At 39.3% G+C, this 22,149-nt stretch overlaps 1 protein-coding gene and 1 long non-coding RNA gene across 3 annotated transcripts in view; both read right to left on the bottom strand.

Annotated features, from left to right (window-relative positions):
* Positions 1–21,954, bottom strand: part of sima (HIF-1 transcription factor component sima) — a 70,263-nt gene extending 48,309 nt beyond the window's left edge. Inside the window, exons 1-6 of one of the 2 annotated variants that reach the window (XM_065866988.2) lie at positions 21,100–21,954; positions 10,200–10,387; positions 9,909–10,138; positions 9,622–9,843; positions 9,313–9,479; positions 8,720–8,826 (exon numbers count right to left, since the gene is read on the bottom strand). In XM_065866988.2, the coding sequence (XP_065723060.2) occupies positions 8,720–8,826; positions 9,313–9,479; positions 9,622–9,843; positions 9,909–10,138; positions 10,200–10,387; positions 21,100–21,287 (1,102 nt within the window). In that variant the 5' untranslated portion in view covers positions 21,288–21,954. Of the gene's footprint in view, positions 1–8,719; positions 8,827–9,312; positions 9,480–9,621; positions 9,844–9,908; positions 10,139–10,199; positions 10,388–14,661; positions 15,235–21,099 lie in introns of those variants that run through there. The other variant, XM_065866987.2, reaches the window with a different exon arrangement.
* On the bottom strand, positions 12,123–12,828 carry LOC118878113 (uncharacterized). The gene is made up of 2 exons (XR_005014665.3): positions 12,533–12,828; positions 12,123–12,470 (listed from the first exon to the last, which is right to left on the bottom strand). It is a non-coding gene; the product is annotated as an uncharacterized lncRNA (long non-coding RNA).
* Positions 21,955–22,149: the final 195 nt, after the last annotated feature.

Below are 22,149 nucleotides of genomic sequence, written 5' to 3'. Positions count from 1 at the left end.
AATATTGACACTCCGTAATGAGGGCAAATTACTAGGCAAGAATAAGCATGTGAGAAAATAAGTAAAGTGTGGTTCAGTGGCATTAATATTAAATACATAAACTAAATGGTGCTTAAGAATCTAACTAAAATTAAAGCCTATGATAATGGTGCTATATGTTTTTTTCATAAAAAATCCCAAATAGTATATTTATCTAATATCTATTAATTTCAGAAATTTTATATGTTGATAATAAAATTTTAATTTAAACTCTAAGCTAAAAAGACATAAATAAAGGTTAATTGTGGTCACAAATGGCTCCCTTTTTGGACCTCAAAATCAAAACTGTAATAACCTCCTTGAAAGTTCCCTGAAAAGCAGCAAATAAAACCAAAACTGAAATTGATATTGATGGAAACAAACGGGGACTTGCGCATATTTTCAGCATGCTGACCTGTCAGCAAGTCCTGCGAATGGCCGATGGGCAAAGGGCCAAAAACTGTGTTCAACACTTCATTAGAGCCCTCTTGAATGGAAGGCCCAATAGTCCTTTGCCATTGACGAAAAGGAAATCCTTCGCCAAGGACCGCAAATATTTTGCCAGTTTACACGACTTATTTAGCAGCGGCGGATCAAAGGGGGTTCCAAAGTCACAAGCGTCTTTTGATTGATTGAGCCAGGGCCCCGGGGACCAAAAGGAACCCAAGGAAAGCCCAAGTCAAAAGGATTTTTGTTAAGCAAATTGTGGCTGGCATTGTGAAAGGTTTTCATAAGGAGTTTGAGGAAAAGCTTGACATTTTGTTTTCGATTGTGAGGGGATTTGTAAGGGGATTTGCAGTGGCAGCGGAAAAAGGGGGAAATTGGCCAGCAGAGTGTGGTCAAGAATGTGCAAGTTATATATTTATAAATAGTAAAAAAAAATATATAGTAATTTTTCATCTTAAGTTTTTCATATTTTTCCCCACTTTCAATTTAACATCTACAAAAAAAGCTGTTGCATAGTTTCAGGCTCATCACTCCTTATCGATAAGAATTTTGCATGCAATTTCTGAGCTGTCTTTCTTTTACTTTTTTCCCGCTTGCCTAAGCACATTTATTCGTTTTGTCTGACAACCTTTCGGAAAATGACGGCCCAGAGGGCTGAGGGGGAAAATTGGGAACGACTATCATCAGCAGCACCCACAGAAAAACACCAACCTCAATGCAACTAAAAAACGTAGAGGAAAATTGGCAAAATGAAAATCTCCGCCCGGCAGCCAAAAACATAAAACTTTGCACATTCATTGGGTTCGCTACTTTTTCTATGGCTCTTCTTTTTCTCTTTCTGTTGCGACAATTTTCCAGTAGTGGGAAAATTGTGCGCTTTTTTAATTTAATGAAAATTTTCCACTTGGTCGATTGACATTTTGTGTTCTTTGTCGTTTTGGCTTTTTACCTCCCGCCTCGCGAACTTCATGGGTGTTGCAAGCAAAGTTTCCTCTGAGGTTTGGCAAATAAACACACAAATTTACTTAGCTTTTTGGGTGGGTGGGAAAATTTCAGGGAAAAGGCGAAAAGTCGTTGCATACTCTGCGGCGGCTGGCGCGCAACTTTTATCATTTTGCCTTTGTTTGGAGCGTGTAATCAAATGCATATTTGCATGCCACCCACCTCTGGAAAACCCTTAAGCTTTTCGCCTTCGCCTTTTGTATAATTTTCTGCAAGACTTGCGCAAAACTTGCAAAGGCGGCAAAACTTTGATTTCCATCCAAGCGCACAAAAGTATGCAATGCAAGCCCCCGATAAAGAGGACATACGCAGTGCACATTGCTCCAAAGATAACATTCTATGGATACATGTGCTGAGTACACTAAAAATATATCAAACTAAGTTTTTATACTATATAGAATATTTAATTTTAAAGCTTAATGCAATGAAAGCCTGCAGCAAAATATTTAATCCCTTAAAAGCTACAAAATTTAGACCAGTGTGCATTGCCAGAGGGTGAAGATTACTGGTGGGAAAGATGCCAAAGCGATTGAAGCGACTATAAACTCAATTAGCCAGCCCCCGGATTCTAAATGGGGGCCATAAAAGTGTTGAAGGAATCGAAATGAACTTGGCCAAACGTCATTAGCGAGGGGCGGCGGGGGGCGTGGCAGCAGGCACATTAAATGTTATTAACGCATTCGCTTTTGTTGCATTCAGCAGTTCGATGGAATAGTTATCTAATTTGATATGCTGGGTGAAACAGGGAGCAAGGATAAAGTGTCATGCAATTGTTGGGAAAGCGGGGGAAAAGTGAGAAGGAAAATCCCCACCATTGTGACGTGACAATGGACTCAAACACGTAGCGGAAAATTCAGCCAAAGGATGTGCAACCTTAAAGCGTGAAATCCTGCAGCTAAGCGGGAAAAACTGCCTGAAGGTACGAAAAGTGCAGCATTTACATTCATCATCATAAGTCACTGCCCGGACACAAATGAAATGAAATATTTGCAGGGAGAGGTCCTAGGTGGTCCAGGATATTTTTGGAGAAATAAGTGGTGGGGTGTTATCCTGTGAATCCTCAAATAGAGCCATTCAGCTAAGCCAGCACAGCAGAGCAGAGCACAACAAAGTGCATCCACCGGGAATCGGGATCGGGCAGAGCAGGAATTTTCACTTCCCCAACTAATGGCATCCTCCGCAGGACTCACAGGACTCCAAAGGACTCCACAGGATGCGCGGCACTCACGTAGAGGAGCTGCTTGCACCGGCATATTTAATAAACTCTCGCAAATTAAGCGGCACTGGAAGGAGGATGCCATAAATCAACAGGTAAGAGGAGCGTGCGTCCACCTGGGAAGGTGCCTCATCCCACCCCATTCTCCACCCACAATCGCAGTTCATTAACATTAGCCAAACGAGGAATTTCGAGGCACAAAGGGCCAACAACCCGAACAGATATAAGTCTAATTTGGCGAAAACTAATCTTAATGAGATCTCTTAACCCTTTGCTTGGCTATAAATAAATATTGGTTGAAAGCATGGCGGGATTTAGTTACATTTCTTGCCAAAAAAGAAGCAACGAGCCCTAAATAATCACCAAAAATATTAACCAAGGTGTAAGGTTACATTCGAAATTAATTATAATAAAAGGGTGCAGTGGAAATTATTTTAAATGGGTTGGAATATTCACAAAACCTGTTGATGGGTTAATGAATATTACATTTATTCAAATTGAAACAAGTGTGATTTTTCCTTTTTATCTTTACTTCAACTTTATAAATTGCCAATGTAAAGATATTTAAGATACTCAATGCAACAATGGCTCATAAAGTTGTCAAGTAACTTGATTAACACTTCTTTTTCTTGTGTAACCAACTTTTCCTTCAACGTTCATCTTGAAATTTCAAGCTTTAAGTCATCTTTACTGCATAAAGGTAAAACGTTAAGCCTATGTAATAAAGAGATGATGGACTTCCGGCCTCTGAACTTTGAGCCACCTGTTGGCAAAGTAATGGACACAAAAAGACAGAGGGAAAAGTGCAGCTGGAAAAGTAATTTATTTGGCAGCTCCCACAGGAAGTCGGTGGTGGAACTCCGGTGCCAAGTCAGTCAGCCACATCCGGCGCAACTTTAAGCCGCATTTCCGCTCATGCAATTTTAATTTGTCAAATGCAAGCAACAAGAACGTGGAGGATGCTAAAATTAACTGGAAAATTTTACAATCCTGGCGAGGCGAGTCGAGTCGCGTCAAGGATTACAGCAGGAGTAGCAGGAGTCAGTCCGCTGCCGAAATGAGGATGCCGACGAGCCACTCGAATTGGACCATTAGTTTCGCCGGCATTAGTTTGGCGCTTTCATGGCCCAGACGATGCAGACGAATAAATAAGAGACGAGCAGTGGAGTTGGGAATAGATGTGGATTACATGGAAGGAGGAGCAAGTGGACCGAGGCGGACCAGCGAGGATCCCTCGGCGGAATTATGCATGTAATAAAATTCGGCTGCTGCAAACAGCCCGTGCCCAGCCACGCCCATACGCCCACTTTCGCCGCGAACTAAATTTAAGTGCATTAACATAAAGCGGTTTGGCTACAGTGGGATGAGTTTGTAAAATGCATTAAATTGGTAAAAAGTTATTTAATCATTAGTAATTTTCATTGAAAAATCAATAGAGCTTGAAATTACTTATTAAGGTGTCTAAAAGTATGTAATACTATATATAAATGCCAAAAAAAGACGTTATTATTTTTACTTCATACTTTTAGGCACCTTTATAAACGATTTCAAATCTCTAAAATTTTCTGTTTTATATATAACTCTCAATTCTAAATCCTAGGACCAAAGAGCTTGACTTTTTTGAAAGTAAGCTTATTGATTGATCTGGCAATGCTATAATTTTTTATAGAGCTTTTCCCTACCCCACTGTCTATGTTAACCAGAACAAGATAAATAAACTTTTGTGTGAAACAGTTTTCGAGGGAGTTAAGTTCTGCCCCCAAAAAAAAGGGGAGTTTCAGCTGCTCTCTGATGAGTGCAACGACTTGGCAGCAGCGCTAAGCGTCAGCATCATCGACACTTTTGGCAGGAAGCATTCGCGGGGGCTCAGACATATAGTTTATATAGCACCGACCGACTACGGAAATGGCCAGGAAACTCGTCTGGGTCTGGATGGGAGTCTCCGGAGTGTGTGAGACATTAACAGACTCGTAAACTGGCAGTTGCTTGTTATGTTGATTACACAACCCGCGTGGGTGAGGGGCAAATGAAAATAAAGTTGCCGAGCCAAACTTGCACTTGAAATCCACGAATGCCAAGCTGAATTAAGGAATTAATAAGGTTGTATAAGCAAGAATCTTTAATAATTTTAAGCTATTTAAATTTGTAAAGTTATCTTATACAGAAGTGTAGTAAAAATTCCATTTATTGTGCATATTGTATGGTTTCAAAACTAAGAGAATGCAGAACAAGATTTTAAATAACTTTCGAAGGTGCCTAAAAGTACGCAACAATATGTTTTCAGCTTCTTAGCTTAGACGTCTCCTTTTATTGCTTACTTTTATACACCTTTACAGGTTTTAACTAAAGTTCTTGAGTCATGAGTCCTACAAAATTGTAATACTAATCTTAGTTGGCATGAGAAATGTGATATTATTTCAAATAGTTATCTTCATATGGCGTTCTTGAGAATCGATTTGAAGTCACCTCGCGTAGGCCATCGCCGAAAAGTATGCAACACTTGGCGCCATGCCCCCTTTTGGTACGTGCCTGCCAGGGATCACCCGCCCCTTTTAACCCACAACACACCACCACCCCCGAGACACAACAACTGTCAGCTGCCCTTCGGAAAATCCTAGAAGGAAACACACACAACTAGAGGAAGGAAACTTAAACAGAAACAAACAGCGGGAAACTGAAACTGGCTTGTGGCAAGAGTTGAAAGTTGAATGTCTGGCAAATGCCGCGGCAATGCCCCCAGAATGCAGCTCCAGCTTCAGTGGAAAATGCATTTTCCGAAGGGGAACTTTTCACACGCAGCGCCAAATCTGCCAAAGCCACTTTTCGGTACTGTTTTTTGTTGCTTTTCAAAATTTATTGCAACACTCTACCCCAAAAAACCAAAAATAAAAAAACCAAAAGATGCTGGCTTTATCTCTTCGCTGTCTGTCTTTCTGTCTGTCAGAGGATATTTATCTGGCACGTTAAGTTTACTTTTGCCCCCTTCAATCCACTGCCACTTTCCTCAGCCATTTTCCTCCTTTGCCACCCGCTCGTTTCATAATTTTTCGCCTCGCGGCCAAATTGTCGTCTTTATTTGCAGCATGGAAATGCTCGAACGCAATTTCCCATTTCCATTTCCATTCCACTACACACACACATCCGAATGGTAAACGCTGCCCGTTGCGAGATTTTCCCGCATGACATTTGCGATTTTCCGCACATTTTGTACTTTATTGAACTGTTTGTCACATGACGTTTAGTATTTTGCGAGCAGCGCCATCTGCAGGCGAACAACCCACATGCACAAGTGCACATGCACAGAATGGAAACAGGAAAATCAGCTAGGAAATGGGGTATTACGAGGTACAGACGTACTTCTATATCTTTAAGTCCATCACTCAAAGTATTTGAATCTATAACAAACTAGTAACATTTACCAGAACATCAAATATTTCCAAATAATAAACAATAAAGTAAAGTATTTACTTTACTGTACTGTATTAAATTCCAATATTTCATCAGAAAATATATTTTCCGAGTGCAAACAGTAGAACTGCAAAACAATTAAATAAAGGTCGGTATTAAGGATTAAGTACTGTGTTTCTATTATCGATAGTGAATCGATAACATTTTCATAAAACAAATGGTTAAGGTTTGTTAGATTAATCTTCTTCTTTTTAAGAAATAATAAATTATAAATTATTTTGAACATAAACCTTAAGAGCTGGTCTATGTCAAATGACACTTCTGGTTTTTCGGCATTTCACTGTACCTCAGCCCATCATCATCATCGAATTTTCATAGAATAAAAGGGGTGAACAGCTGGAGCTTTTAAGGGAGAACCAACAGCTGACCCCCTTATTACAAAGCCATGTAAACTTGATGAAAATCAAATGGAAATAAAAGCGGACAGCACTCATAAACAATAATATGGCGAGCTGGCAGCAAGCTTTCAAAAGGAAACTTTTTGGGGAAAAAGGAAGAAAATATGGGAAACTTCGCCAGAGCAGCGAAAGCAACTTAATAAAAACAAAAATGTATGAAATACTTTTACGACTTTCGAAGACATTTTTACAACTTGCTGGCAAGTTTTGCTAACGATATGCGAGATGCACACTCGGAGAACTGAGTTCTCCTCAGGATCGGCAGCTGCAACCGAGGACTTGAGCGTCCTGGTCAAATGGATACGTCGCATCATAAAACCGAAAGTCATTTCGCACAGAACGTGTCTACACGAAAAGCTGGAGGATGGGCAAATGTCCGGCCAAGAAGCCAAAGTCATCGCAGCCAATAATAATTCCAATTGTAGTGCAGTGACAATTTTCTGTTCCTCGACGCCGGGATGCTCCGGGATGCTCCGGGATGCGCTCTTTTGGGCACTTTTGGGTACAATGTACCCCGAACAATGGTCAGCACAGGACTTTTTATTACCCAGCGCGTTGGCGTTGGCGTTTTAAGTGCATCCCAGCCAAAGGAGCATCCACATCCACATCGGCAGTGGCAACATTATTTGGCCAATGTAGACGACATGACGCGGCCATTAAGAGCAACAAATAAGCAAACAATAACAAGTAGCCGAGCCCCGATGAGCTGGGGAGAAATTAAGAAAAATGCTCAAGGAACAACATTTCCTTCCCACACTCTTAAATCCGAAAAATAATGTGACTTTACGGCACGGACAGAAAATAACAATCTAATTCTTGGCCAACCTAATGATTCTCATCGAATTATCTCTTATCTCTCGCATGACTTCAAAATGTTACAATAAATTCCCACAAAAAACTATTCATAACACTATCTATAGGACTTTTAACTATTGCAATGAATGAACACGAATGTTTATTTTTTGGAAATTATTCAACGAAAAATATTACCTAGCTGGCACTTATCTACATGACTTTAAAATAGTAGAGTGATATTTTGTAATTTATCAAAATGACACGGTTAAATTGCACTCCTTGATAGAGCAGCTTGTCAACATGACATTAAAATATTACGATGATTATTAGTGTTCAGTTTATGAACGAAACTTGAGATCTTAAAATATGTTGTATATATCAACATATTATAATATGATCTGTGTATATCCTACCCCTTAATATTATTCATAAACAACACCCACAAAACTATTTTCCTCACCGATACAATTTTTTTATCAAAAATATTTTGATTAAGATAATATTCATTATAATATTCGTTTTTCTCTGTGACTAGACCCATTTATCTATCGATCGAGTTGGTTATTTCACCGCGATAACGCAACTTTGGCTTATGAAAATTGATTGCAAATGAGCTGAGGACTTTGGTGGGGCTTCGATTGCTAAGCAAGATGGGTGGGAATGGTTCCCTTGGGAGATTGCTGATGGTGCGGCAATAAGGCATAGCTGGATTAAATAGATTCACCGACTGAGGGCAAAAGAAAATGTCATGCCGAATAAATAAATCTACTCGGAAACATAATTGAATCAGTACAAAAAGTGAACTTGTTGAAATGAAAAGATAGAGATATGAAAGGGATAGGTACCGACTGAACAGAGATTTCAGCTGTCTCCCTGCCTGACCAATTCGTTTAGTTTCGCGAAAGCTAATTAGCAACTAAAGTGAAATTAAAGCAGAGCCAAGTCAAGCCAACGACTAATGGTCTTTGTGTCGGAAACAAAAATAAAAAAGGGAAGGGGAGGGGCCGAACAAGAGGAAGGTGCTACAACTAATTAAATGCAATAAGCTATGGCAACTGCTGGACGTGAACAGGAACTACTGGGGGTTCCTGGGGGCCAGGACGCCAGGACACCAGGATACAGGACACAGGACAGGTAACGCCGGCGGAAGAGTGACAACTTTGTTTTGATGTGCCGGACTCTTCCGGCATCCTTCCTGTCCTCTGTTATCCGTTCCATGTTCCCTCCATCTCACTCCATTTTATACCATCTCATCCCATCTGAACTAACGACGAACGCGTTTTAATTTGCACATTAAAGTAATTAGTTTAGCATTAGTTAGCTGCAGTTTGTTTTAATGAGTCGCGAGTTTCGAGAGTCGGACGACGCCACTTACCGCTCTTGAAGGTGGCCATCAGGCGTTCCGAATCAGCTCCATGATGGCAGACGTACAAGGAAGTGTCGAGCAGATCCTTGGGCGAGTATCCCAACAGGCCATGCATCCTGCAAAAATAACCGTGTTAGAAAAATGTTGTTGTAAATGCTTACTGAGTACCGAGTTTCCATTTCAATCTTAGGTTAGGATGCATATTTATTTCTTTTTAGGGTCAAAATCGCAAGTTTCTGGCTCTAGCATTAAGAAAGATCGAGCTTTTTAATGGAAAAAACTAGAAACTATAGACTATTTATTGAACTACAGTTTGAATGACCAAAAATGTAGCTTGTTTTTTGTATAATGACATAATTGGCAAAAAAAAAAAACAATTGATGATTTATAGACAGATATCAGTTTTAACTGTTTATATAATATGTAACTTTTGGTTTAGCAAAAAACCCAATGATTTATGAAGTAGACGAAATTTATTTGCCGCATTTGGCAGAGCAATTATTCAATCAATTTAATTAGTGAGCTAGCCCAAGCAAAGCATCCACAATTCAAGAGCTTGTGTGATTAAAATGGGTGCTCGTCTGTGATAATATGTATCTCACTTGTCGTCCACATAGGTGAAACGCATATCCAGGGAGTGTTTGGTTAGGAAGGTGCTGGTTCCCAAAGGTATCTCAATGTTCGAAGGATGCGGAATGGGCCGGCCAATGGCCAGAAGCAGGCGCTCACCCTTGGCATTGACCACCAAGTGTCCAGTGATGTGAATGACCTACAAGAGCAAGAAAAGCAAACATTAGAAAGGGGTCGTTGGGAATTTTTTACAATATTACAAAATTAAATTACTTATTTATGTAATAGCAATATTTTCTTTATACAATGTGATCTTTATGAGATAATCTACTTTATCCCACCTTATAAGAGGCGCTCTTGATGTTGATGCTGCGTCCGCGATTGGTCAGAGTGCATTTCAAGCGCACAAAGAGGTCCCGGTGATGGGTGCTCACTCCGGAGTCCTGCTGCGGCTCATTCTTGACCTTCTCGGCAATCTCACGCTTCAGGCTGAGGGCCTCCTTGATCTCGGCGTGGTCGCACTGGTGCGAGTACTCCCAGATCTGCTGGCCCAGAGTGTCAATCTGTGTGCAAAGCAAATAACCAAATTAGATTCCTCCGATTCAAGAATTCCCCCAGAAACACCCACCTTGGTAATGCCCAGATACTCGACCACGTTCTCGGACACATAGGTGATGTCGCCCTCGTGGGACAGGACCAGCAGGAACCCATCCATGGTCTGCTTCAAGAGCTCTCTGGCCTCGGCTCCATTAAACCAGTCCTCGCTGCCCATTTCCAGCTTGGGCTTGACCTCCTGCTGATCCTCCACAGCTTCAATGTCCTGCTTGATGGCATCATTGCAGTCACGCAAACTGGGCACTGAAACACAATCATTTGTTATAATGGGTATTAAAAGGTAATTTATTAAAAGAAAACCCACCAAACTTCAGCATCTCGCGAATCTTCAGGAACGCAATGGTCATCCGCATCACGGAGGCCTTGTCCAGTTGATTGACATCGTCGGTTTTCAATGGCAAAGAAGCCGAGAGTTCCATGAATATCTCCGTCTCCTTGGAGCGACGACATCTGGCCGCATCGCGTGATTTTTCCTTGCGCTTTTCATTGTTCCTGCAACAAGATCGATGAGTTGAAAAATTAGCATAAGTTCAAAACGATCACGTACGCCACTGAAAAAGGGGGCGAAAAGGGGGCTGAAAAAAAGCGGGGCGGGGGCTGTCTGAAATATGTGCGTGCATTTCAATTGCTGCACTTTTATTCCCGTTTGATTGCTTCTGATTCAATTCACGCGGCCAGAGCTCGCAATTTTCCAATTTAGCAAAACGCTTGTAATTTTCGCGTTTGTTGCCAGGCCAAGCGAAAAAAGCAAAGGCGATCGAGACGGCGCCAAAGTTCACAGCATTTATTTCTACCCAACTAACTCTTTGTGAAATAATATTAATAAATTATAACCACCCTAACTATTCCCTTTGCCAATAAAGCAAGAATACCTCAAAAAACCAGAATTATATTTCAAAGAACATCTAATAAATTTTAGCCTTGAGTACAAAATTAATATTATTTTAAATCCTTATCAACATGCTCTACAAACCGTATAACCGAATTTCGCCAAAGAATGCCAATGTCAAGCTGGCGAAATTAGTAGCATTTTTTCCAGCCGATGCTGATAAGGAACTTCTGTAGAATACAGTACCCACAGAGTGTTGAAAAATATTCGGAATAAATCCATTATTCATCTGTATTGCCAGGAGGATACTGACCTACAACGGAGCTCTCTTGGCACAACCGTGCAAAAGATCCCAGGGGCTTTAGATATGTAGTTTAGAATGCCAGTTTGGGATTCCGAGAATAGCCAGCAGTCACACGTTCTCCTGATAAAGACCACCACTGCCGCCTTGGCATAAATTCCCAGGTGTTGGAGTCTTTGGAAACTTTTGGATATTTCGGCAGGGGATTGACGAAATATCGGAAGATTGAAATTCTCACCTGCCCGAGGAGTTGGTAATTAGCCACTCTGCAGACTTGTCTTTGATCGGCCGAGTAAGACCCATTTAAACCTTCGGGCTCCACTCGTCCATATAGGCGACAAGTTATAATCGGCAAACAAGCAGGCAAATCATTCTTATACATCTATATGACAGAGCACTGACCCCACACATACGGGCACTATCATTACATATACCTCGGTGCATATATTTTGGGAAATTCTAAGAAAAGACGGATGGGCCCTCCCCCGGGAGTGCGGGGAGAATTATACCAAAGTTTTGCCAAGAAATTCTCGTGAGCTGCCGCCTGCATAGAAAACTAATTCGGGAATTTATCCACGACAACAACTAACTCGTGCCTTCTTAATATTTTATTTATTATCGACATAGAGGGCGAACTTGTATAATCCATGGGAGACGCCTGTTCTTGCACGTACATTACATTAGTGACCCTGGCCTTTTGGTAAAATTTGCAATCGCTGCTTTATTGATTCTATGGTATGGTATGAAAAAAAGACCTGCCCACGTCAGGTGTTTTATTTGTGAAAATCCGGTTGGCAACATTGCGAAAATTGGAAACTTTCCTGTTAACAAGCCTTAAGTATCACCTGTCAACCAGGGAGTCCAAATGAACAAAAGCCCGTCATATCAGCCGCCAAAGACTGTGGAATCTGCATTCTACAATGTGATGTTTGTGTCAGTCTACCTCCTGTCTAATAAAAGCTTAAGTGCCTATTTTATAAAAAAGGTATTTCTATTTTGTTAAACTTTTAGTTAAGGTAGGATTTAAATTTGATAGGAATATGAAATCCTCTATTCTGAAAAATTACCCATTCAATAATCTAAATGCAAATAAGTCGTTATAATAGTTCAATGTAATCTTTTATTATGACATCTTTAAACATGAGATAGCGCCCCATTAATCGATCGATTGTAAACAGGGAAAATCTAAAAATAAACAAACCAAGGTTTGCAATCTCTTGAATAATAGTTTTTCACTTCAGGAGAATTCCAAATATAATACTTTATTTGGCCTTGCATAAAAATAGTATTCGGGTCTCCAAGATAAAACTGTGATAAAGGCAAAGCGGGGTAACCATACATTGAAAGAAAGTTGACTAAATGTGAGAAAAAAGTAGAGATAAGAGGGTTTTTCGTTGTCAATCAATCGACTGGCTGATGGAAACCTGGCAAAAGTTGAAACAGAACTGGAATTATTATAGAGTATTATATTATTTCACTCGCTATCAAAGTGCACACAAATACACACCCGTAGACTCGTGGGTTTCTATATATTATATAGACAATAATAAACAGAAATCCGATAGTCGGTAGCCCATAGAAAGCGGCATAGAGTGGCTTTGAATTGCATGATAATGGCCTGCTTAAACGGAGTGATATTCAAGGGGGTTTCGCGGGGGAGGTAGGTATATAAATATATTTTTTCGATCGAGGTATTGTCTGTTCATTAGAACAGAAGCAACTACAGCCTTTTAAATATTCTGGCTGTGCCAGCAGAATTGCCTTGTTATTGCTCAGTAGCCGCTATTGTTGTTGCTAAGTATTTCCGCTCCAAAGCGCAGCCCAATACACTAAAAATTATTCAGGTGCAATATACATTTCATTTTATATTGAAAAAAATACTAACCAATCCAAAAAAAAACAATTATATATTATATATTATGCAGATCTTTTCGATTAAATAACATTACATGTAACTGATATGATATCAGCCTTTGATAAGAAGGAAATATTTTTTTTATTGATTCCCAATATTCTAAATAAAAATAGCCTGAATGTAAATTTTTTCCAAGTTCTGAAAACTGGATGTTTCCAAATGTTATAGCCACGATCCGATCTCGTGTTCAGGTAAATCGTGGCCTATCCTAAAACACCTTAGGATACTGACCCGCTTCTGTTTGAACTGGATTTGCGAGCATTGCGAAATTCTCGCTGGTGGAGCGGCTAAACTGCGCCGTATCTCCGGGCGAGATATCAGCAAAAACACATAAAATACAGCTGAAGGTGTTAATGCTAAGTTCATGGGGCAGTAAATCGAGCCAACATCGGGTCAGGGATGTTTGGATGGGTCTTGGAAGCAGCATAATGTGGGGGAGTCTCTTTACTTTGGCGGGTATTTTCGGGTAGCTCGTGCCCTCTGCAATTGCGTCAGTTTGGTTTTGGCTCATTAGCATGGAGATGGGCAAGCACAAATTTGGCTTAAACGTGTGCAAAACGTAAGTAAACGCAAAAACTGGCGACCATTCCAAAGCCATTTGATTTCCGCGCACGTTGCATGTTTAGTTTTTTCTTTTATGAGGAGAAATCCAGGGAAAGGGGGGGCTATAATCTGCGTCAATCGTTGATCAACTGTTTGGATTTAGGAACCCCCATGACGCCAGGAAACCCCTTAACTTTTCCCCACGTGCCGATAAACCTTTGGGAAACACCCAACATAAAGTAATCGGTGCCAGATAACAATTACACAATTCATGAGTTGTATAAATTAGATTGCGGTCATTAAAGATTTCTGCCGAATAATCGAAGAGAGAGGGAAAGTCTTTCTCTGGGAGAAACCCGCTGAACCTTGACTCATCCAATATATTCCACCTCTCTCGCTCTATAGCTCCGTCCCCCTCTGCCTATCTTTTTCTGCGTATCTAAATATTATTATAAAAGCGATCCACAAATAAGCATAGATAAGAGCCCCGCCGTTTGCTTTTAGCTTCGGTTTTTACAATAGGACACAACCAATTTTTAAAATGAGGTTTTCAGCTCTTTGGAAAAGAGTTTAGATCGTTAGAGGCCTTCTTCTAGCCGATTCTTACTGGGTCTTCACCTTGTTTGTTTTGATGAGCTGTTCGCAGTTGTGTAACTCAAATTCTTATAAAGTGTGGAACAAATTTGCAAAAAAAATGGTACAAATTGAATTTTATATTCTAATATTTATTCAAAAATAGGAATCCATAAGTTGAAAAAGGGGAACAAATGGGCAGATAATTGGGATTTTCACCTTAAAATGTGATGTGTGTCACGATAAATATAAGTGGATGTTACTTAAAAAATAAAAAGATCAATTACAAAATATTTATAAACCGAATTTTTATCAAAATTTGGAGCAACGATTTTTTTAAAGAATAAAACAAGCATTGCATTTTTTAAAATATTTAAAAGTTTTAATGATGTAACGGGTTTTTTATGCCTATACCATTGACAACCCTTTTATAATGATCCTTGTAGTGACCAATTTTATATACTTAACAGGTGCCTCACGGCCAATAATGGATCAAACTTTTTGATATTGGAAAAAAATATTCTAAAACGAAGGTTTTTCAAAATTTTTAAAACACAAAAAAAAACAACAGTTTTCAAACAGACAACCTTTCGAGGCTCACTCACATAAAGTCTTCGATGTCGACGAACTGGGAAAACTGGCAGGGCTGTGTGTTGGTGGGGGCGTAGCCATAGCAGTAGGCGTAACTCCAGGGACTACTTTCGCGACAGGGCGTGGCCACGTTCAGGAGTCCGCCCCTCTGGTGATAGAAGGCATCCTGATTCTGTTGCTGGTGATAGGGATGATATCGCTGCATCCCGGCAGAGGATATATTGGAACCCAGGATGGCGCCCACAAAGGGTTGTGATCTTTGCGACGGAGCATTATAGAATGATCCATTGCCAAAGTTCACGGTGGGTTCATTAATGGGCGTACGCCCGAAAACAGAGCCATTACTCAGCTGTTGCTGTTGCTGCTGCTGTTGTGAAAACTTGATATCGCACTCATAGAAATTGTTACTGGGGATCACATCCTCGCCGTAGAAGGAACTGTCGCCGGGACACGAAAAATCGCAGCTCTCAAAGGAGTTAAACATTGGTTGTGCCGTTTGGTTCGCTGGAGTCCGGCTAAGCCCATCGATGGTCGAGGGAACACACACACGGGTCCGATAAGAACTGATAGTATTTTGATTTGGCTATAACTCGGCTGCTACGTATATTGTTTTTTCGGGGAGAACACGACGTACGGGAGTTCGAGCCGTAAATGAGCGAAAGGTTCCATACCCTCGAAGCCATCATACTTATACACTGGCTGCCAACCGAAAAAAAAATCGCAAGAGCGGGAGAGTCCGACATTAACGTCAGATATCAGACAAGTTTGCCTATCCGGACAAGTGCGCTCCGACTACGGGCTTGATAAGATAAAGCCTCGAAAACATTCAGTTGAGAGCAGGGGGCCAACCTTTCGGCTATGCCCAATCGGGGGCGATAAGGGGAGTCGCCTGAGTGGCAGATTCAAATTAGAGGCATATAAATTATGCCAGTGCGCTCCACTTCAGCCGATAATTGCGCCCGGATAATATAGCATACTTTGCAGCGCCCCCGGAAAATTACTGCACGTCCAGGATTTCATTATCCACCCCGTTTTTCTGATCCAACAACTGCATTGCACGTCGGTTTCATATCATTAATTAAATAAATGTGCACAGAAATAAGTTCATTGAACTAAAAAGAGTAGTATTAAAATGATAATCTAAAGTTTTACCATAGAATTAAAAGCAAAAATGGTATTAAAGGGTTTTTCTCACTTCTTCAAAGACATATTTTCAGATATAGTAAGTCCTTAAAAACCGACAAAAACTTGGATCCAATATTTTATTGCAGATTGGGAAATTTAACCAAAATAAAAAATTTTTTTTTTTAAGTCTCAAAAATATTGAAAACCATATATTGGTTTTCGGGTAAGATAAGATTAACTTATAATTCGACTTTGATAGCTTCTTTCTGAGCAAGAAAAACCGATTTAGATGACTAAATATTTTGCCACCTATCTCAGACCTGTACAAGATTTCCCTGGTCGGCCGAGCGCCCCGATAAGAACTATAGCATAACAGTTAAATATTTAGATTAGTTTGGCAAACAGGCACGGAAAGTGAATCGAGATAAGAGTTATCAAATAACAATGTAATCAGCTCGAAGAGACGGAAAGGGAGGCGGAATGGACAGGCGGGGTCAGGTTAAATCACCACGATAACCCCATGTTTACCTTTTTATGCTACAAATGTCCATCACTAACTAACTTTTTATTTTAAGTGGGGCTTAACAAACCCTAAAGTAAAAGATTTTTATATACGTACAGCTAACTAAATCTCAGACAGCGCAATAAAAACCTGTAATTAAATTTCGAGCAGATAGTGGCTGCGAAAAAAACCAGACAACATACTTCTTAGCAGTTCCATAAAAAAGAAATGATTTATTTTCTAGACATATAAGTCTATCAACTTTATTCAAAAAAGTAGCTCGTCTTAAACGGACGCGCATTTTTTGGTAATAAAATCTGGAAATCTGGAATTTATAAATTACAGAAATTTCAACATGGACTGCGGAACATCTCTAGTCAAGTATATCCTTTTCATATTCAACGCCATTGTTTTGGTAATCAGCATTGAGTGCGCATTTTTCTGCATGGTGATCCTGAAAACCATCGGAGAACTGGAAGGTAACGGAGAAACAGTCTTCCCTGTGTTTCTGCTAGTCCTATGCTCGATTGCGATCTTCATCTCGATCCTGGGATGCTACGGTGCCTGTCAAAAGTCCATCTTTATAACCCGAAGCTATGCTGTCATCTTGCTGATCCAGATAATCCTGCATCTGACACTTTTCGTCCTGATGTCCACCAATAAGGAACAGGTAGAGCAGTTCGTGGGTGACGCCATCGACTACGCTTGGAACTCGAGCCACAAAGAGGGAGGTACCTTCGATACCATCCAAAAATGGTTTTACTGCTGCGGTCGTGACTCTCCCAACGATTACAATGAAGTAGGACACACCAAACCCTCAAGCTGCTACAATAATACCCATTCTGAATCCAGTTTATACAAGGGATGCAGTGACAAAATAATCAAATACATGTATCTTGCAACTGACAAGTTTGTGGTCATCAGTGTTATCAGTCTTCAACTGATCTTCTTCATATTCTCCTGTTGCTTTGCTAACATGGGAATCTATAAACGCCAGAAAGCATTTCCGGTTTTATCCACATCATACAGAACTCACGAATTTGTTTTCACAATAAAATGAACAAAAATAACAATCAAACGCAAACCATTTGGTAATAAGAAAAACTTATATTGTTAAAAACTTATTTTGCAAATAAATAATATGAGTGTATCATGATATGTATATATGAGTAACTTTATATATTGAATTCAAAAATTACCAGGTGACATTTATTTGGCGAAAAATAAAACCATTTTTGACATACTACCGGTGAACGAAATTTCGTATTGATCGGTCGACAATTCGCCAAGTGATCTAGGAAAGCATCTAAACTATTAAAGCTTACGGTATTTTTTTATAAACATATATTGTCAACACATGACCCTCAACAGATGGTCATAAAGATCCTTGTCCCTTTTCAAGAAGAAGTTCCTTTGTTCTTGGCAATAATCATAAGTAGACCTCTGTATTTCCCATAGCAAAAAGTTATTCCCAAACAGGTTCCTTTATAATCCCAATACACAACTTTTTGCCCAATTTCACAAGACTTGAAAAGCATTTTTCAGCGACTTGATTCCAAATTATTCGTCGTTAAATATAAATTTAAACTTTCCCTGCCAGCAAAAACAGAATCATAATTTACACCGAGTACGAGGCATATAGATCCCATACAACTGAACAACTGAAAAAGATTCGGAAGCTGCGTTACCTTCACTCTGTCTCCCTCGTTTTTGATATATCTGTCTTTGTCGCTGCACCAAGTTAAATTTTATACACAGAAAAAATCTTTTAGGACAATTTCTCATTTTAATCAATCAATTTTTATCATTTCTGAATCAAGTATTTTACATTTTCGTCGGTTAATATTAAAAAGATATTTTTAATCAAGTCGAAAATGTTGATCACTAAATTTTTAAGATACAAAGCAAAAACTTGTTCATAACTTTTTAAAATTCATGGCTAAAAAAATGTATTTGTTCTTTTTGTAACTATTTGATGTTCCCAAACGGAACCCAGGTTTTTAAAGTTACAAATGATCCAAGAAGCCTACAATATTTTCGATTACAAGTACCAATTTTTCCGGTGCATTGGTAGCAAAACAAAAGTGTGTGGATGATAAATAAGGAGGAAGGCGAAAAAAAAACCAACAATAACTCCACGAGCCTAATGCTTGAACACAATACCATCCATCTCTCTTCCTATCTATATAATACCCCACAATACCCCCCTTGGGCGTTTCCATCCTCCCCGTGTCGTCACATTTTTAGTTCGATTGCGCAAAAAGTAGGTCGTCGTGGCCAGACGAAAAACAACAACAATAAAAGAAAAACAACAACAGGGCATATCATTTAAATATTTTACAGCACACACATGTGGGAATGTGTGTAAGCGTGTTTTACTTTTGTGCGTTTCTTTGCGTTGGTATTGAAAATTAATTTATTGTCAAGTTGCTTTTTAAGTTTTATTTCTCGTTTTCCGAGGTACAGGTCTGACAGCTCATAAAACTTATTCAAAACAAACCATCATTTCGATTAAGATTTTTGCCTCGCCCGAATACCCCGTATAAGAGTGAACTTGTAATAATTCACTTTTATTGAGGTCATACTGTCGTTGCAGTCACGATTGTTCAAGATCGAAGAGCTGCTATCGATAAAGTATCGAAAACCAGTGGCAATCGAAAACAAATTCGATTAACAATATTTGATTGATAAGACTGAATATGTGGAACATTAGATATGATAGATGATTTAAGATTAGTTCTTTATGACTTGGGGCTAAAAGTACAAAAAACAATTTTGTAACAAGGAAAAACATTTCTGTGCAAAGCTTTCTCTAAATCAATTTCCCATTAAACTGAACCAAAAGTCAATTGTTTTCACATTTCGCATACAAAAATATATTGGAACCAGTTCGAAGCAAATGGGAAAATGCGAATAGTCGGTTACTGGGTCTATTCAAAGCTAGAGCACGTTGTGAAAATGGTTATAGAACCGCTTTTCAACTTTTCCACATTTTGTTTTTAAGTTTAGTTTTATGGTTGTCACGTAGGCCAAATCGAAACTTTGTTTCGATCCAATGTAAATGTCTTGGCTAAAACATAAACTGGTCGGTTTATGGGCTTATAAAATAAATAAATTTAAGTTTCCAGAGGGGCGTGGGCCAAAAAAAGGAAAAAAACTGAGTCAAAAACAAAACAAAGCTGATAAAAAAGAAGCACGAGGAATACAAAACAGGTTGTTTTTTTGGGGCGCAGGGGTAAAAATAACTGGTTTTCCTCGTTGTTTTCGATTTTGCCCAGACTCAAAAATAACCCACAGTGCGTAAGGAATATCGAAGAACAATGCATTCGTCTAAAAATAAATCCCAGCCTCTGGGGGCTTGGCCTTAAAGATGAGAATATAACCCTTAGAGGACATATGTACCATCTCTAGGGAGCAACAAGTGTCTCCTACCTCAAGTGCACTAGTCTTTTATAAGCACCCTAGATATCATATTCCACTGCGGAAACCAATCGTGCATATGCAAACTGAACGATTTCGGTTCGGATCGTCGCGACTTTTGTCTTTGAAAGTCTATATCTGAAGGTCGTGGGTCTCGGCCGTTGGATTCTCCTTCTCTATCACTCTACCTCCGTCACCGGTTCGTATAATAATTACCGCGAATGCAAAAATTGGTTGATCGCGTGATTAATGATTGGCTTTTCATTTTTTCCCAGTCTCTTCAGGGACTCTTTCGTCAACCAGCGACGCCCAATAAGGGGTGTTAATAATATGAAGCGTAATTTAGATTAAATTAAGGAAAATCCATTTCCCTCCCGGGAAAGACTTCAGTGAATTTGACTTTGCAATGAGGAAAAATAATGGGAATGGCGATACAATGGAGAGTGCTTTATACCAATTAGAATTTTGCGGTCTATGTATGTATTGTCTGTACTATTTTTGTACAAAAATTAATCAAATTTTGCGTTCCAATTAGAGAAAAAACAAATAAACACAGCCAACTAACTAGTAAATTCAATCAATCGAAATATGGAAGACTATTTAAAAATTTAAAGAATCTCAGGCACAAGTGAATTGTGGAACAGATCACTTATATCAAGACAAGTTCTATTAGATAACCAACCACTAGAAGGAAAACAAATATATCACGATATGCACAGATTTAAGAAAAGAAATGTTTGATGAATGTAATTTTCTTTAATGTATCAAAGGAACATGGATATCAAAATGCTAATAAAATTAATCCGGGTTGGAAAGAAGATAAGAAACCTTTTCTGGGACAGGGTTCCAACGACATATTATAAAATTAATTTCAGATCATAACAATCTACGAATTCCAGATCAATAGTAGATTCCCTAAGGGCTTCCATTTAAAAATACTTAATGAAAACAACCCCTAGATAAAGTAAAAAGTGATTCGAAATCATAAAAATAAACAATATACCTAAAGAAAACTAAGAAGTAATAAAGAAAAAGCCATAAATAGCAAGGAAAGATAAATAATTAAATACATTGGGTATCTTAATTCGGGATACTCAATGAAAACTAACCCTTTTCCGCTAGGGGTTCCATGGATAAAATGATTCCAGGGCATACAAATATACGAAATAACCCCTGGAAACTGAGAAGAAATGCGAAAAGCAACGGATAGCAACCAAAGCCGCCACGAGCTCTACGATCGCTACGAAGAGGGCGAAAAAGAAAGCAGGCGCTTATGCAATGGGCAAACAACTGATCTAAGCAGATCCGATGGATTCCGATCGAGGGATGGTATAGTTCAGTGAGATACTATGGGTCAGGGTATCCGGGTAATCAGATAGTACATCCATCGATCCCTATGACTCACCTTCGTTTCTCCTTTGGTTTTCCACTGGCCGTGAGATTGGATTTTGGGGCAGACGAAGATGGGGATCCAGATGACGAAGATGGTGAGGAGGAGGAGTACGAGGAGGAAGTGGGGGAGGAGGAGTTGGTGGCCACCGATTGCTTCTGTTTCGCGGCTGCCGCTTCTATTGTATCAATTAACGAAACCATTTTGTCGCCGGATTTCAAAATGCAGCAGCATTCAAAATCACAACATCAAAAATATCTGTCGATGTGTAGGTTCCTGTTTTTCCGTTTTTTTCTTGTTATAATTTCTTATCGCGAGTTTTTCCAGCACTTTTTGAGACTCTTCGTTGTTGTGGATGTTTTAGTTTGGTATTATTTATCGCTAGTGCTTTCGTTATTTTCCTATGAAAACTAGCTGTGCGCTTGTGTTGGTTTGTTGCGTTTGTATTGTTGGCACTACGCACACGCACACACCGTAACTCTGTTTTCCTTTTGAACTTTTATTATTTAACCACTTTAGCTAATAACACACTTCACCTTGCTATATTTTGAATATATATTTCCGATTTCTGATCGACAAAATAAAAAACAAAACACAAGGTTATTATATTATTTCACTGCTGATGTTGCTGTTGTTGTTATTGTGGTTGTAGTCTCAACTGGCCAATTGCACTTTGGTATATTCGATAATTCGAGTATTACTATTATTGCACCTTGAAGTTCTGCACCGATTTGATGTTGAATTCGCGTTTTAGCATCTCACAAACGCGATTTATTAGCAATATATGCATTTTACACTGCGCCTACAGCATTTTTCCTTTCCACACGAATATTAATACGCTTTTATTTTTCCGTTTCCTTTGCTCGCTTCTTCGTAAACAGTGTGGCAGCAGGGTGGTGAAAATACCGCTTCAAAGTACTAGCGCTTCGGGGAAATACCACAAATATACTGTAAAGTCCCGAAAAACAGTATAACGGCCATTTAGGTACAGTGAATACCAGGAAAAGAATTTACAAAAAGTTTTACTTGAACTTACAGTCTGTAAATTTAAACTGATGCAACAGA

This window comes from Drosophila suzukii, chromosome 3 (genome assembly GCF_043229965.1).
Source record: "Drosophila suzukii chromosome 3, CBGP_Dsuzu_IsoJpt1.0, whole genome shotgun sequence".
Classification (NCBI taxonomy): Eukaryota; Metazoa; Arthropoda; class Insecta; order Diptera; family Drosophilidae; genus Drosophila; species Drosophila suzukii.
The sequence above is the reverse complement of the archived record's forward strand: the minus strand, read 5'-3'. Positions and strand labels throughout refer to the sequence as shown.